This window comes from Tachysurus vachellii, chromosome 16, assembly GCF_030014155.1.
Source record: "Tachysurus vachellii isolate PV-2020 chromosome 16, HZAU_Pvac_v1, whole genome shotgun sequence".
In the NCBI taxonomy this organism is placed as follows: Eukaryota; Metazoa; Chordata; class Actinopteri; order Siluriformes; family Bagridae; genus Tachysurus; species Tachysurus vachellii.
Genome location: NC_083475.1, coordinates 11,822,586 through 11,840,806, shown reverse-complemented (window position 1 = coordinate 11,840,806; position 18,221 = coordinate 11,822,586). Strand labels below are relative to the sequence as shown.

The 18,221-nt window shown below is 36.1% G+C and overlaps 1 protein-coding gene across 1 annotated transcript; it reads left to right on the top strand.

Moving 5' to 3' along the window:
- On the top strand, window positions 1-9,393 carry il17rel (interleukin 17 receptor E-like). Its single transcript, XM_060889987.1, has 18 exons — window positions 1-278; window positions 1,417-1,444; window positions 1,777-1,920; window positions 2,282-2,388; window positions 2,540-2,654; window positions 2,836-2,880; window positions 3,027-3,166; window positions 4,175-4,246; window positions 4,340-4,394; window positions 4,489-4,652; window positions 4,762-4,806; window positions 4,968-5,025; window positions 5,640-5,782; window positions 6,807-6,872; window positions 6,967-7,024; window positions 7,809-7,934; window positions 8,332-8,394; window positions 8,708-9,393. Exons 1-18 carry the CDS (start codon window positions 168-170, stop codon window positions 8,860-8,862), a joined length of 1,695 nt encoding a protein of 564 aa, XP_060745970.1. The 5' UTR covers window positions 1-167; the 3' UTR covers window positions 8,863-9,393.
- The last annotated feature ends 8,828 nt before the right edge of the window (window positions 9,394-18,221 follow it).

The window sequence follows — 18,221 nt, the reverse complement described above, 5'->3', positions numbered from 1 at the left end:
CACTTTTATATGTAATGGCCATAAAGCCTCAGAGGGAAACACAGATCAAAACAGCAGACTGTACAAGCAGGCTTAACCTGCCCTTAGTCCATCACCTATCTGGCTTCTCTTCTTTCAGCACCTCCAGCCTATTCACCCCTCAACCAACTCCAGTCTTGTGATTAAACATGAAGTGTGTGTTGCTGCCACTGCTGCTGTTCTTGCTGGCTTCCTGCACTTCCAGACTGCAGGGAGAACGGGTAGAGAGGATTGAGCAATGTGAATCCCGTTGCTCACAGGTATTTAATTATTTACACTATATTCTGGTTTTATCCCAATGTGTGATTGTGTGAGACAAGTTCTATGAAGTTCTGGTGATGTGGGTCATAAAGTTTTTCATGTCAAAGGTCTAGGGTTATACTTTATATTCTTATAGTTGTTACATATAGTTATTGCTGTTAATCATTTTAAGATTCATATTAAAAGATAACATTGAATAGTGAAAACAGAATCATATGTCTTCTGAGAATATATTGTGTAATTGCCACTACAGTCATCCAATCAAACCTGGGTATGCAATTAAAAGCCCAGATCAATCAAAATACACTGATCATTAACTATGGAGACTATATAAGTTCCCAATAAAAGCAGAATGTTTGCTGTTGGAAATTACACCCTGACATAATGCACTATATAACAAAAAAAATCACCTATCTTTTAATTATAACATACATGTAACCACATGCCATCTGTACAGATTCCACTTAATAACCAAGCATCAATAAAGAGCACCAGGGAACGATTTTCTAGCAAATATTCTGCTGGTGTGTTTCATTTAAATTAGCTTAAGAATGATCTCTACAGGAAACCAGACTGTTTTTAATCAATTACTTCAGCATATTACAGGTGAGGTGCTGTTGGACATACAGCACACCCACACACACACACACACCCACAGCCACACACAATATGAAAGTATGATTTTCCTCTTCCGTTTTCGGTCCTAGTTTCCCACCATTGTAAACATTTACAAATTCAGGGAAAAATTCAGAACAGCTAGACTTAATAAAAAGCTGTGACTCATGCTAATTTAATTTGTACTTACTTGTCAATGTGTGTTTCTATTTAAAGTAACTGGCATTTACCTTAAGGAATCATACAGCAAATGTTCCAGTCACATTACAGATATCCAGTAAAGACTTTATAGATGAGGATAAATATAGCATAAATATAGCCTGAAATTCACGTGAGGTGTGAACAACCAGGATGTTGGACTGTGCAAAGCACTTTGGGCAAACCCCTAATGTCTCAGCTGCTTCCTCTTGCCAGGACTATTGTGAATAAATCTAATCTGTATTACTGCACCTCTGTGTATCATTTGGGAACACTACAGTATGTATCAGATAGCCTGACGCATTTGGGCTTCTTTATTTACAGGGACTCCATTGCAAGCTGAAGCCTCACCGTAAGTACTGTTTTGTTGTATTATGAATTTATGCTCACACAATGCTGTGCATCAGATACGATCTGAATTACGAACAGTGACGTGGGTGGTCCAAAGACATAAAACTGTTAACTGAAAAACTCTTATCTTGATAATGAAATGTTTTGGTTTGTCACTTTTCACTAGTATTTAGAATTACTATTGAACCATTGCATTTGAAGTTATTATAATGGAACATTATTATATATAGAAATATTGCAGCTGCTAAATTGCATGCTACTGGAGAACTCACTTAATTCATCACTTAGCAAAGGAATATGTGCCATATATGTGACGGGATCTGTGTTTTACAGTGTCATTTGAGCAATGCAAGAAACGTCCAGACGGCATGACCAGAGATGTGTTCAGGAACACAAGCATCTCCACGGTGATGAGGTGTGAAGGGACTCGACGGTGCTCTCTTTACCTTAGAGTCAGCACTCATCTACATCTAAAGAGTAGGTCTAAGCTTTTCTCGGGACAATGATTTTGTGTTATATTTGCAAGTTAAATGAATTAGTTTAAGATTAACTGTGAAAGTTAAATCAGCACTTGTAGTCATTTTAGTGTAGGAGGTTAGATACAGCAGTTCTATTTCCTGCTTCATTGTGAGTCATGTTCCTACTCTATGTAAGTGACTCATACCAGGACAAGTTTGAATTACTGTGATTATGGGGATGTCCCTCCTGATCTAATCTACAAAGGCTCTAGTGCTATCTTTGTCATCTATCACCACAACACAGCACTACTGGAGGTCCCTTTCATTATGAAAAATAAATGGTTTGAATCAGTGACGGTAAGTTTCTTCCTCTCTTCCAGAACACATCCACGGCATCTACATGTGCACAATCAGTGCAGCGATGATGGAACACTGCAGGATCGTGACCTTCTCTCGCACGCAAAAAGAAAAAGTGATGGGCCATCAGGTACTATTGTCTGCGTTTCAAGGATTTTTCTTGCCAGTCTTTTTATTCATTCTGTGCAAGATATTGAAAATTTAGCAATGCTTGTTTAGAGGCTTAAAAGAATAGATGACTGATTGGTTTTGTGTGACTCTTATTTTTTTTTTAATCAAAGGTGAATATTCAGGACGATTGTCTGGAAGTAGGCATAGGGCAGGATGTTCACTTAACTCTCCAAACCTGGCCCCGATTCTGTGATGTGGCTTATTCCAAATCATACCAGGTTCCAGGTACTGTATGGGGTGGGGTGTGGTGTAATGTTACATTGGTGGTAATACAAAAGACGAAGAATTTCCTTTTTGTTTAGTGAAATGTCATGATTCCAGATTTAGTAACAAAATGTCTCACTTATTAGTTGATTGTTAGCCTGTCAAAACAAGAGGTTACATTTGTTTTTATTTCTTATGTCAGATTGCAGCAACAAGGAACTACAAGGAAACATCCCAGAATGTACCAGTAAGTTAGTTTTACAGTATATACAGCACATAGTTTTACTTAGTTTTACACTATATCCATCTCCAGAATTTAAACCCTCGTAAAAAGTAATAGATAAACTATAGATGTAACTGTGGTCTTATGGAAAATCTTGGTCTGTCTGGCAGCCGGCAAGATTAACTATGAAGTGGACTTGGAGAGGAAAGAAGTGCATATAAGTGTGTCAGACATGCTGGAGGACAGAGATTACCATGTTAGGCTCTGCCACAAGAATTACATCTGCACTGGCACTGGAGCTCATGTATTGGTGAATTCCTTTTCTAATGTTTCTACACTCATGGCTAATATGAACATACGAAATGTAGAATCTGGAATGGGGTTAGTGGCTTAATTTGTGTAAACCCAATTAGAAAGTGTAAAGGGCTTTGCAAGTTAGTAATTCACATGCTGCTTAGCTCTTATGCCTTCAAGTGCTCCTTGAAGACATTTCTGAAGACTGAGGAACTTCCAGAATTACATAGCAGTAGGTGTCTATGTCTAATTAGTGCGCAAGGCCCTTAACCCTCAACTGATCAGTTGTATAAATGAGATAAATGTAGGTTGCTGTGGATAAGGGTGTCTGCCAAAATGCCATAGATGTAAATGATAATTATTGACTAGTACAAGTATCATATTTTAAAAAATAAATAATTCCCTACCACTGGAAAATTTCTTGGTTCATCTGTACTTAATTGTAAGGCTAGTAAACATTTTGTAAAAGTTCAAATATTATATTTTTTTATGTTATTTTATAATTCATAAAGCAATTATTTCACTCTCAGTGATTATAGCCAGGGAAAGTTCAGAATTTCCTTGTCAAAGTGTAAAAATTCAGAAGATATTTTGCTTAAAGTTTGGATAATATGATCATCACTGTAATATACACTGAAAAAAAAAACTATGATTTAAATTCTGTATTTAAAATGTTCCCTTATTTCTGCAGCAACATATCATTTCACTGCTTTTCAGTGAAAAGTTAATTCCATTTAAAAATAAAGACAATAATAGTATAATAGTCTGTTGGACTAGTGTGAAGATTAAAATAGGTCAGGATCCTATATTTACAGTTATTACACTTACAGTTGCAGCATGTGTAGGATTTAAGGGTATAATTGAAGCACACTGGGTGTTGGTATGATGATCTTGATACTTTTGTCCTAAAGGCATAAAGACATGACAACTCATTTATGATTTACCATATTTGATAGGAAGATAAATTAGGACAAAAACTTTGCACACATAATTTGTTTTCAATTAGTCATGTTTCCTGTTACAGTTAAAAAAGGAGAATCCCCTGAAAAATGTAACCCTAAAGTACTCCAAACCAGTGCCCTGCCTGTGCATTGAGGTAACAACTGATTAGATGTGTAACTTTAATATATGACATATTTGCTCTTTTTGTACTGGTGATAGAAATCACAGTGCTGTTCTTTTGTCACAGGGCTGGTCTGTCATGGCTGATGCTTCTCGAATTCAAGTCTGCCCTTTCAAAAATCGTAAGTATGAAGGTTATTCATAAATAAGCACAACAGGTAAATTTTATTTTCGCATAATGATGAACATGCAACAAATAGAAATGTTTCTTGTTAGGTGTTGAGGAACTCTGGTCTGGGATATCCTTTGACCCTGTGGAGGAAACACTTTCATGGGAAGCTTCATGCCAAGTTAATGCTGTTATATCACTCTGTGAGCTGCAAGATCAAGGTGTGTGCCAAGACCTTGTAAATTCTTCACAGCGATATGTCAAAGGAATGGTAAGCTCCTGCATACAAAAAAAAAAATACATAAAAGCTTCAGAAAAAAATACTTGAAATGTAAACAAAAGAATGCGAGCAATGACATATGTAACCACACCTTTCTCAGGTTTCATATTCAACAGTAGATCCTCATCCCCAACTTTGCATGAAGGTAAATATTACTGTTCAAACTCAACGCCTTTGATCAGACACTGCTGATGTCTCTTTGTCCTCATGCTTCAATTTTACTGTAGACACTCCTCTACCGTGTGAAACTGATGCATTTATTCAACTCTCAGACAATATGTGCTTTGATGTTTTTTGCCTTTTTAGTTCATCACTGAGAGCGGTGTATGGATAAAGTGCCCATTTTCAGATGGGAATTTTCTTGGTAATTAACTTCCACTCAATGATATACGTACTTGTACATGTGAGTCTCACTGTTATCAAACCACCTTCTTTTATTAGACCTGAGTTCACGATGTTCCCTGGCTGTTACATAACTCGAAATACAATGCTTTCTTGAAGTGCCGCATTTCATAGAGTTTCCTTAGAACTGTTTGCCTTGCACAGTTTAAGGATTTCCCTGCTCTGATATTGGATAGATTAGCAGATAAGAAAGAGTCTTTAAAAAGCAGGAAAACTGATTTATACCGATTTATACTGTATATATAAATAGCAGATATGGTCAGTACAATCTCAAAATTTACTTGAACTATATTATTAATTCCACTGTAATGGGTAAACCTTCAAGTTATGTTTGGATGTATGAGCCTTATAGGTCTGAATTTTAAAACTTATAATAGTAATAATTCAATAAAATAATAAAATAAATGGTTGGATGTCTTGTAGCTTGTAGCTACAATATTCACTTATTTTGGTTAAATCTTGGCCAAATATTATATTAACACTTATATATTAATAAATACTAAGGATTATGTGAAGTCTAAGTTGACGTTATACACGTAACTAAACATTCTTTGACATTTTAATCTGTCTCTTTAGCCTGGGACGTAAAATTTTCTAATGAAGTGGACATGCCACAGCTACTTGTGACTTCCCAGGTCAAAGCAAGCCTCTCTTTGAGTGTAACATCCAAGACTGCGGTGTCTGGGTATGAGGACACACAAACCATCTTAGTTGATGTGGTGAGTTGAAATCAATCAGATGTAGTGGCATGTTTGTCTGTACTGAGCAATAGAGCAAAAATATCAGCTTCTAAAATTTTAAATACAGTTTTTTTTGCCAAGGTACCATATCTGGGCACTATTGTATCTGTGCTAGATCAATAGGCCATGTTAGGGAAGTTCTGAAACTTTATAAACTAGATCCTAAATGTAATCACGCATATCTGAAATGGATGAAAATACAACATAGGTCTGGGATCTAATTGGGCTACAGAAGTTTATTTTCTGTACACAAAAGATTTTTGTAGACAACTTCATACATAAACTTTACTTTGAAATACAATCCAAAGTTACTTGTCACTTCAATGAGGCAGATACTGGCTGAACCAGTTGATAAATATATAACACTATTGAGACTAACGATACTAATGCCAATAGTGCTACAACATATGTTATAGTGTAAAGAAAATACACTAAAGAAAAAACTACTTATTTTATACAGTAGCCTAAAATAGTTCACAATACCCCGACCACAGTCATTTCAAAGTATTATAAAAATTTGGCTTTTGTGTCAAAATGACAGGTAGGAAATTCCTTTTAGCAAAACAGTAATGTCTTTGTACATGACAACAATGTGAGATTAGGAAACTAGAATAAATTTATGACTCAAAAACATGACCTCTATCAAATATTTACACCAGCCAATTGCAACTGGGAACATTAACCTATCACAAATACATGAGACAATGAGTCACAGATCTCATACCATCTTTATCATTTAAAACATCTTTAAAAACATGCTTGTGAAGCTTCTGAAGTGGTGCAGTGATGTGCAGAGGTGCAGTGAAGCTTTTAGCACAAAATTTAGGAATAAAGATACTTCTATGTTTTTATTTGGTATCAAGTACCAGCATTTAGGAATAGATCCAAATTTGTGTTTGTGTGTTTTTTGAAACTGAACTAAACCCAAGAGGTTACACTGCTTCCTGTCTGGAGGTTTTCTTGTTTTTGAATTGGCAATGAAGTGGGGTTTTCTGTTCTTCAGGAGAAATTTAAACCTGTGAGACCAAATCTGGATTTGGATCTTTGTACATCAGGTCTCTGCATTAAGGTAAATAAAATTAAATTTCAATTGTGTTTTGTGTTATTTCAGAGTGTTCAAAAATACATAAAGGTTGCAACTAATCAAAAAATCTTTTTCTCAGGCAAAGCGTGCGAATGTAAAATACGGAGTCGCAAAACTCTACTGTCAGCCGCCATGCCGTAAGTTCTGAGATTAGTTTACCTTTTATATTATTATTTTTTTGTGTGTGGGGAAGGGTAGAAATAAACCAGCTCCAGCATCACTTTTTTGTATTTTAATAACCATTGAAGAAGCCCAAAATATTCTCTCATTCATTTATCTTCAGTGGTCTATTGCTCAATGTATAAATGCAGCCTTAATGAGACTCCAGTCTATCCAAGAGCTGCACGCGTATACATTTACACACTTATTCACACAGAGGTGCTATTTAGCAAATGCAATGCACTTACCAGCATGTTTTGGGAGATGGGAGGAAATTGGAGCATCCAGATGAAGCCCATGCATACTTGGGGAGATCTTGACAAACTGTACACAACACACCCTGTCTCGCCATTGTGTCGCCATCATCAGACATTTATTATCAACAAATCATCTGATGTTGTTACCAAAATGACACCTTATACTGATTTCAGTTTTCTCTTTTATAGACAGCACTGCAAATGTATACCATTATCTGCCAATTGGGTGTGGAAAATAGTACCCTATTACTAAACAAGTCCTAGCATACACTGACAGCAAGTGATATCAGCTTGGCCTGTGTCCAGTGCCTAATGAAAGAACTCTACTGACACTCCATGTCAAACATGTTACAGCTCCTTCCTCCACATGTCTTCACACAAAAAGCACATCATAAATCTTTTTCGGTGTATTGTACTTCCTTCCTAAAATCTACAAAAGGTTGTTGAGAAGTGTATGCAAATTCTGAAATGCATGCAAACACATATTTCTCTTTTCTTCCTACAGCACAATTTTCCTCAAAGCAGAAGGACCGTGACAGTAAATGGCAGTTCATGTATTTTATCGTGCCAGCAATGACACTGACCGCAGCTATAGCCGTCGCTTCTGCTGTAATGATCATTGCAATGTTTGGTGGGTTGAATATGTCTATTTTTGTGTGATATAGCAATGCAAAGACAAAATCACTGATGTGTAATTGTGAATATGGTCAAGATATGGTCAATATCTGTATGTTATGGTACCATGAATGTTGATTTTCTGTAATGTTATAATCCTGTGTGTTGCTGAATTACTGTCATAGCTAGAAGATAACTGAAAAGCATTGAAAATGATTCAGAGGATTTTCAGGATTTTTTAAAATAAAATATAGAAGACAAAAGCATGTGTTTAGACATACCATGCAATGTAATTACTATGCATGTCTATAGATATATACAGACCTCTAATAGTATACACGCCTCTCATAGTTTCTTTTGAACAATATATCCTGTTATCTTAAAACATCATGCTCATGTAAAATTGGTTTCAGGTTACCACATCAAAAGGACAATAAAGACTCGGGCCATCGCCCGCTTCCCAGGACCACACACAGGTAAAGGTTTTTCTTATATGAGAGCAGTAAAAGTATATTCACTGAGTATATTTACAATACTGTAAATATACTCAGTTCACAGGGAGCTCTTAAAGTTCTTAATGTGGTGAGTTCATCTCACCTTTTAGATAATTCCTGTATTATGAAGAGGGAAGTGAGGTAGTGGACTGTAAACACTTAGCACTGATTTTGATATACACAAATTCTTATTTACAGCTGACTGAATATAAAGAAGCTAAAACTGTAATTCAATAATATCTGACCCATAGACATGACTATGTCTCTAAAGCATATCATATCATTTACATTTCAGCCTTATTCTCTCCAATGACCAAGGAGGTGAACTCAAAAACTGAGCTGATGTCCACAACAGTACTTGCTGACGGAAATATCTCAGAACAATCTGAGTTACAAGACTCTGAGAAGTCCAATCTACTGAATGACTTCGCAAAGCACTTAGAAGTTTAGCTCAAGGTTGAATTATGGCTCAAGGTTGAATGTTCTGTGTTAATTTTGCTTTGCATTTCATGTTCCTGTATTGTGACAATGGGAAAAAAAAGTGGAAAGGAAATATTCATAAAAACATACCACACAGATTTATTTGTATGTTTATTGTTATTGTTCATGTATTTTGATGTGGACTGTTATTCTGAATGACCATTTGCACTTTATTTCTCTTTTTGATAACTCATTCAATAAGAGTGAATTATCTCATGATAGAACAGTACATATTAATGATTGTCTGTAAAATGAACAGTGCAAACAAATATGACATCATCCATCACAAGACTGTTGCGTATATTTCTGCTTTTGTGTTACAAATCAGAATACATTTATTTATAAGATATGTGGTTTATATTCTTGTAAGATAGACTTATTTTTTTATTGTGTCTGTTGAATGTCATTGTTATCCTGTGGGTATGTTGTAGGTCATGCTTAAATCTCTCAACACTTTTGTATGAGGAAGCTCTCAATAAATCGCTTCACATTTATCTGCCAGCTATGACTTTTTGATAAAGTTGAGAGTGCAATTATTTACTCTGAGAGCGTGATTATTTGTCCACTTGGACAGTTTTCAAAGACTAAGCCCAAACTGATTGAAATGAGAAGTTACATGTAACATGCCGGATTTTAGGGTTGCCGGATTTAACAATAGTTATATTCTATATTGTATAATTTTACTTTGCACTCTTGTTCAAAGACACAATATATTACCATATGGAAATCCCCATATATTTTAAAATACAATTGTTCATTCTTCACAAGTGAAGTGAACAGTGGCTGCACAGCCTACTAGGAGGATAAAGATAAGCTCTTTTGTACTGTTTAATTGGGAGGAACAAAAATGGCCAGAAGACTTGTTGAGCAGTTCCAAGGAGGAATATTGTACTACATTGGATGACAGATTAGAGGAGCTGGCATTGGGCTGTTATAACAGCACAAATCTGAGTCTAGTTCAGCCCCTACAATGCAGACATGTCCCCTGATCTGTTATTCGTGGCCTCCCCTCATTCACTGAACCTGACGTCCACTTCAGCACAGATTATTGGAAGCATTGTCATAAAATGAAGGCATACTGGCTAAACTTTGTGCATCCAGCCCAAATATAGAGCTGATATATTGGTTTATAAAGCACATAATACACAGGCGAGTGTAAGTTGTAATACTAAACAGTATTCAGAGGTTCAGTGGGTGCGGTGAATCACTCAAGCTGCTAACATAGCTGAGGAGACAAGTTAGACTGGATAAAAGACATGCAACCTAGTAAAAACATTCTGTGACATCATAAAGTTGTGAGTAACGTACTTTTATCTGTGCTGACACATTTTTCAAGCATAATTGGGTTTTCAAATATAGAAACAGTGAATGAAAGGCTGGTCACAGTGAGAAACACACAGGCTCTACCATGGCAACACAAAACTCACAAAACTCAGAACATTCCAGATGAGATGTGGGCAGTGAAACAAGACAAATAATATTATTTTAAATATCTAAATATAAATGATGTATTATAAATACAATATAAATCATTTGTGAAAATCAGTGTAGCACGTCGCTTATTTGTGCCCCAAAATACAGTCCCATCCAAATGAACTGGGAACAAGGCCAGCTCTTTTGTTTTTACTATATGCTAATGACATTTGGGTTTGAGATCAAAAGATATATGCACAAGATACATTTTGTGATAAGAAGTCTGCATTTGTTATTATGAAAAATAAATCAACATGAAAAAATAGTTGTCTGTGAGAGAAAATCAAACCATTTTAGAGCTGAGAAAAGAGAGACGAGAAAATCCGTCAGATCCCGGTTCACAAGCATTGGGTAACACAACAATTCGGAATGTCCTGAAAAAGAAAGAAAATCTGGTACACTAACAACCATACAGGTTTTACAATTAAACAGGTCGATCAAGGAAAACAACAACAGTTGATGTCAGATGTCTCTGCGAAAGCTCTGAAGACCTACAGTATACTACAGGGTTTCCTCAAAGTCAAAAAAGACAAAAGAAGAAAATATTGAAATCATTCACATGAGAAGATGTCACAAGGTTGTCGCAAGGGTCACTTCCTGTGTTTGATTCGTTTGCTGCGAGTTTTGTGCCTGTCTCTGCATTTTAATTATACTGTTTTTAATGTTCCCTTTTTGGTTAATATTTTATGTTGTCGCTTATGTTTATTTAAGTATTTTTTTCTTTTCTATTTCATTCCTCCTCTTTGGGAGTCACTTTTTTCTTTCCTGTCTTCAAACAGCTAGCAGAGGAATCGCTCTTCATATCTTTTTAATATTCCGATCTGATTCAAGTCAAAGGTACATAATCATTAAGTATTTATTTAATATTAGTATTTAATACTTTCATCTTGTCCAGTGTGTGGGCTTCCTCTGTGATTAGCGTTAATTTTCCTTGTCATAAGTGTATGTTAGTTAGCTGTCTGATGGAGAAGATCTCAGCTTTAGAGGTACGCATCCGGATACTAGAGAGGATTAATGATAGCGATAGTAGTGTAGTTTCTGTAGAGGAAAGTCTGGATGCCTTAAGCGGAGTTAGTAACCCTCCAACCCCAGCATTAGAGCCCTCACAGCGAGGCAAAAGGGGGACGACTCGGTGGCATGGTCGCAAACCCAAAGCTGACGGAGCACAACTCCTCTCTGCTTCACATGTCTAACAGGTTTGCTCTCCTCAGTGAAGCACCCGCTGAAAAACTGAGCTCTTGTTATAAGAGACTTAAGGCATCTTAAGTTTCCATGACACCATGTTAAACGTACATTTCCGTCTGCTACTGCAGAGAGATTTTCCAACAGTCTCCCAGAATTATCACCCATGATTGGATCGCCATTTGACCTCACAGAACTTGATCAGGCGACTGACTATTAGATATTTTAGATATTTTAGCTCCACTTCAAAAAGGAAAGTAATTAAAGAGAAAAAAACTAGCACCCTGGTACAATGACAACACATAAACTTTAAAATAATCAGCTAGGAAATTAGAATGTAAATGGCATCAAACTAAATTATCAGTATTTTGATTAGCATGGAAGGAAAGCCTTCATAGCTACAAAAACATCTTTTAGTGCTGCTAGTTTTTCCTCTTAGTGTGCATTTCTCCAGCCTAATTGAAGATAACAAAAATAATCCAAAATATTTATTTAATACTGCAGCAAAATTAACTAGGAATAAAAACACTGTCAAAAAGCGCACACCATCTATTTGTAGCAGTAATGACTTCATGAAATATTTCAACAGAAAAATCAGGCGGAAAATTCAGACCATTAAATGAATACCAAACAATTTGGTAGATAATGCTGTATATAATATTTCTGTTTTTGATCAGTACTTAGACTGGTTTACTCCCATCCAAGAGACTGACTTAATTGCACTGATTTCATCTTCAAAATGATCAACTTGCATACTGGATCCCTTACCCACATGTTTCTTTAAACAGGTACTACCAGTAGTTATCCGACCCATTCTAAAAATAATAAATTCACTGGCTATGTGCCGAAATCTTTTAAACTAGCAGTTATCAAACCTTTGATTAAACATCCTGACCTCGACCAAAGCCAGCTGGCCAACTATAGGCCAATATCAATCCTCCCCTTTATCTCCAAGATCCTAGAGATGGTGTCAGTCAGGATTTAGGCTTCATCAAAGCACAGACAGCACTGGTTAAAGTTGTAAATGACCTGTTACTGGCCTCTGATCAGGGTTACTGTATGTCTCTTTTGCTGGTGTTGCTTGAACTTAGTGTAGCTTTTGAGACAATTAACCATGCTATTTTACTTTATAGGCTAGAACATTTTGTTGGTGTTAAATGGACAGCACTTTCCTGGCTCAGGTCATATTTGACGGATTGCTATCAGTTCGTAGATCTAAATGGTGACTACTCTAAACAAACTAAAGTAATGCTCTGTGTTCCGCAAGGTTCACCTGATGACATGCAGCTATGTGTTTCAGCTAAGTCAGATGTGAGTCACCAGCTTATTAAGTTTAATGATTGTGTGAAGGGCAATAGACAGTGGATGCTTACTAACTTCATCCTGCTTAACTCAGGCAAGACAAAACTAAGCTTTCTAATTACAGAGTAACTCTGGATGGTTTTTATATTACATCATGTGTAGCAGTAAAAGACCTTGGTGTGATTATGGTAAACAGTAAAAGGTCTTGGTGTGACCGTATTAACGATCTCTCATTTGAAACACTTTTTCATGCATTTGTTACCTCTAGGTTGGATTATTGTAATGCTTTACTGTCTGGATGTTCCAGTAGGAGCACAAACAATATCCAGTTAGTACAGAAGGCAGCAGCAAGAGTCCTAACTAGAACCAGAAGATATGAACACATCACCCCATCTTATCCGTTTAAATTTACAGCATTAAGCAGACACCCTTTTCCAGAGTAACCTACATTTTTATTTCAATTTTCACAACTGAGCAATTGAGGGTTAAGGGCCTTGCTCAGGGGCCCAGCAGTGGCATTTTGGTGGACCTGAGATTTGAACTCACGACCTTCCGATCAGTAATACAACACCTTAACCTCTAAGCTACCACAATACCCATCCTCAATGCATTGGTTACTGTTCAAATTTTGCATTGATTATAAAATACTATTACTAACCTTCAGTATAAAGCACTTTCACACGCCACAGTTCCTGAGAGAACTTTTGTTTTTTTTTATGATCCGTGACACCTACCTCAAGTACAAAAGGCTACATCGGGGCAAAGCTTTTCCTTACAGAGACCCACAGTTATGGAAAGCCTTCCAATTAGTGTTCAAGACTCAGACACAGTCTCAGTGTTTAAGTCCAGGCTAAAAACACATTTATTTAGTCTATCTTTTTATGAATAGCTTTTCTTAGGTTAATGTGCAGATCTGGAGGTTTCATTGGAATAGAGTGTTTGGTGAACTAGGATGTCTGGAGGCTGTCAGCTTACCACCCTCACAAGTCGCTCAGGTTTGCAGACTGTGGAGTGATGGGACGCTATACTGTACATCCCAGGAAGCCCTCATGTCTGTGTCACTTTCTGGCTCTAGTCTTTTAGTTATGCTGTCATATCTAGTCTTGCGAGAGTTTCTGTCTGCACTTTGCACATAATTTACATTGTACATCTCCTGATTACAATCATACAGAACAATTTTCTTCTGCTTCTCTCTCTCTCTCTCTCTCTCAGTCGATCTATATACTGTATGCCACTCCCGAGCTGATCATCTCTTCTTACTTTGTCAATCCTGATGTTCTACCCCTGGTTGGAGTCTCGTTGTCTGGTGGTCACCGTGCCAGGGATTGAGTTGCATGGTCAGCCAGTGACTCATGGGACCGCTGTGGATTGGGCTGCCATGAGACTGTCAACCAATGAGACTTTGAACCAATGTTGCATCAGTCATCTGTATAATTTGGTCTTTATCAGAATAATTTGAAGATGTTGACAGGAAGGAATTAGTGTTGGGTCCATAGTGAATTCAGAGTTTGCGATGACCCATTAGTTCCTCAGGAGCTCTCGGTTGCACTATTATACACTGTTGTAGAAAGTACATTATATACATTTACATTAGTTAATGTCCAGTGTCACCCAAATGAGGATGGGTTCCCTTCTGAGCCTGGTTCCTCTCAAGGTTTCTTCCTCATATCATCTCAGGGAGATTTTCCTTGTTGCCGTCACCTAAGGCTTGCTCATTAGGGATAGGGATAGATATATAGTATCTTAAATTTAAAATTAATATTTTTAAATTAATTTTAAACTTTAAATGTATGTATTAATGTATTTATTTTTATTCTAATTTTTCTTTATCTTATTATTATATTTATTTATTTATTTTTTGCTTCTATAGTTCTGTAAAGCTGCTTTGTGACAATATGAATATTTAAAAGCGCTATACAAAGAATTTGAATTGACTTTAGCAGGAATCATGGCAAGCATATCACTATTGCCAAACCTAATTCTAATTAAAACATTTTTTTTCTGGACTTCCACCAACATCCACTGATGAAGGTACAGACAATGTAGTGCTGGCATACATAGTTTTTTATCTATGGAAACTTTTGTGATACCCTGCAGTAGGGTCCATAAACTCCATACATGAAATTATAGGTATAGGGCCTGGGAGCATACTAACTGAATTACAACAGGCAAAAACCAACATGTAAAAATCACTTTTGTTTTTGCTTGTTTGAAAAGTTTTAAGACCCCTTTATTTTTTTTATTTTTTTTTTACACTTTGTGTTATAGATTTCAATTAAAATATATTTAAATGAAATCTACTTTTTAGGAAATAAAGGCTGCATACATAATTTTTTTAAGTTTGCAGCTCTAAGTTTGTAGCCATTTATGACCAACACTGAACAATCCAGACATTAAATAGAAAAAAGCATTACTGGCTAGCCTGTATCTTTTTGGGCATGCTTATACTTTATACTACAATGAAAAGTTGGAATGCTTATTCGATCTGGTCCCATTTGCCAAAAGCGTTAATGTACAATTACTGTAAAACAATTAAAAACAATTACTGTATTCATAAGTAGAACATGTAAGGGTGGGAGGGAAGGAGTGTAAGGTGTGGTATTTCAGTTATTTCTATTATTACATAACTAATTAATGACGTAAAAGTGACTGAACTTTGAGGAGTTGAATGTGTCCTTGGTTTTGTAGTTCAAAGTTCAGTTATTACATAACCAATAAGGAAAAAATTTTATTGACTTTCAAAATGTTGTGACAGCAGAGACCTTGAACAGAATGTGAAATACAAATATCCTGTTCATGAAGACTTTGGAGGAAACTGAAGGAAAGTGAATTAGATATTTAGCAATATGCAATATTTGGAATTGAAAATAAGTTGTAAAAGAATAAATTTGTACATTTCTGAAACATAAATAGATTTTCATTTGGTTTAAACTATTTCTAAATATAATATCTTGAAGTTTCAAACAAATAATCTGTTGAAATAATCAATACTGAAACAAAAGCATTTAAAGAAAGCAGTTTTGTAGCTCCTTTTGGTTCTTGATTATGGAGAGGTATTTTGTACCGTGTGATTTTTAATTGTACAATAGCATGGTCAAATTTAGCTTATAAGCAAAACCATTTTACAAAACTGATTAATTTTCCTCATAGGTCATGTCTGACAAAAAGCTTAAAATCTATAATACCCAAACAGTGCACTACTTGGACCATAATATATGTGTAATCATGAACCTGGTGATACCTGGTCGAAAGTAATTAAATCATATTTATCTCTGTCAATTACGCCTTATCTAACTGATGGTGAGGTCATGATCTCAAGGTGTTTCCTGGATTTAAGACAATGCCAGGGTTTCTTTTTCAATTCAGCAATATGGGAATTTCACACAAATATTACACACAATTCATCCATCAATTTTGTCCTAAAAGTTTCCATACACTGGTGTATGTGACACTTTCTAGCAAAATATCTTCCAAAATTTTTCATAGTTAGTTCATATAGCCTTAAAGAATGCTTTTTACATCACTAAAATCATTCTAATGGCTGTATCAGGAAGCTGTTGATGATATAAACAGCTTAAGAACTTGGCTAGCATATCAAACACGGCATGACCAAACTAGCCGAAGTTGGGAGAGACAACTTCTCTCCCAAGATGTGTGTTTACAAAGAGATGGAAATCATGTAGACTATGTTTTGTAAATTATTTTTTTTTGCTGAAACGTGCTTTATCTCCTCTATAGCGGTGCATATACCCTGTACTTTACCAGTGAGTTACGAGACTGAAACAGAAAACAGGCAGTGAGATGGCAGATAAATTTTTTTTTTGGCTACTTATTTCAGAAGTCTCCCTGAAAAACCTGCTCTTACCATACTGAAGAAGTAAATGTACATTCCCGGGAAAGGACTGGATGGGGTGTGTTACTGTAACACTTATAATAAATAATACTTTTCCTTTTGATTTACAACAAATGTTTACACATTTTGTTTTTGGGTAATCCATTGCCTATCAGATGAGATGATTATTCATAAAGACAACATTTCCAGGAAATGCCGGTCTATTAAGAAACACAATACTTTAGAGGAAGATCTCAATGACTACCATAAACCAGTCAATCAATCAATCAATCAATCAATCAATCAATCAAATAAAACCAAATGAATAAATAACTAAATAAATGCAAAACAACAAAAATAAAAAATAGAACTTTGAATATTTATTTACACAGTAATAATTTACTAATTTCTAGCATAAACCTTATTTTTCATGGATTGAGAGATCGACAGTAATGAATAGATAGTGAACACAAGCTTGGACATCATAAAGGTAGTGGAATCAGACAGATAGGACTAGACTATGATCACCATAATGACAGTGTGAGACTGAAATTCTGGGAGGATGGTAATCGGCCACCAAGTTAGATCATGGTTGCTACGGGTAAAGGGACCAGTTTTCCTGCAGGAAGGGTTCTTGGGATTTTGGTTTTCAGAACATCCTCAATTTTTCATTTGATAAATTCCACAAGTTGTTGGAAACATTCCTTTGATATTCCGTTCCATGTTGACATGATTAAATGTCGCTATTCCTAAATTCCTGTCTGCTTCTGCTTTTGTTGTCTGTGCTGTTGAGGTCAGGTTTCCTGAATATTTGAACCTTATATAGCTGCTCCAGGGGAGGTTGATTATATTTAACTGTGACTTTTGGTATAGCCAGGTATATATATCTTATAATCAATACATGGTCAGACTCGCCCTTTTCTTTTGTATGAAAAGAATCCAGCAGAGGCAGGAGTGGTTGAGGGATAGATTTCACCTTGTTGATTTGGCTCCTCAATGTACTTCTCCATAGCTTTATGATCAGTCATAGAGCATTAATAGATGAGGTTGTGAGGAGCTGACCTCTATAGCACACTCATAGGGATGATTGCTGACTTGGTGTTTTAGGGGTTCAGTTCAGACTGTTCTGTCTCCTACAATCTAGCAGGGGATATAGCTGCTTGAGTAGAGAGATTAAGCTGTTCTAGGAGGGCTTGACATAATCAGGGGTGAAAGCATAGAAATACTACCTGAGAGCTTTATTTGGACACTTACAGCCAATGGATAATACATCAAGAATTTAGAGACACTCAATGTAGAGAGAAACAAGCATGGGTGGTGGCTCACTCAAGTGGTGGGTGTGTTTTGGTGGCTAGTTGGAATGCCATTAATGTGTTTTAGCACATTAAGCACATCTTAAGTTCCAGCTCATTTCACCAACTGTCTGCCTCAAAGGTATGGAATTCTAAGAGATAGTCAATGTTTTTTTTTGTTGACGTTGGTTAAAAGAGAGGCGCTGCTCAAGTATTTGATTTCCTGCTGGAGAATGACCAGAAACGTG

Bases quoted from the DNA above. Each gene is read 5' to 3' on its own strand.
- il17rel (XM_060889987.1), top strand. From the start codon at position 168: ATGAAGTGTGTGTTGCTGCCACTGCTGCTGTTCTTGCTGGCTTCCTGC. The intron at 2,389-2,539 runs GTACTATTGTCT...TTTTAATCAAAG, and splicing joins AAAAAGTGATGGGCCATCAG to GTGAATATTCAGGACGATTG. The intron at 4,653-4,761 runs GTAAGCTCCTGC...CACCTTTCTCAG, and splicing joins AGCGATATGTCAAAGGAATG to GTTTCATATTCAACAGTAGA.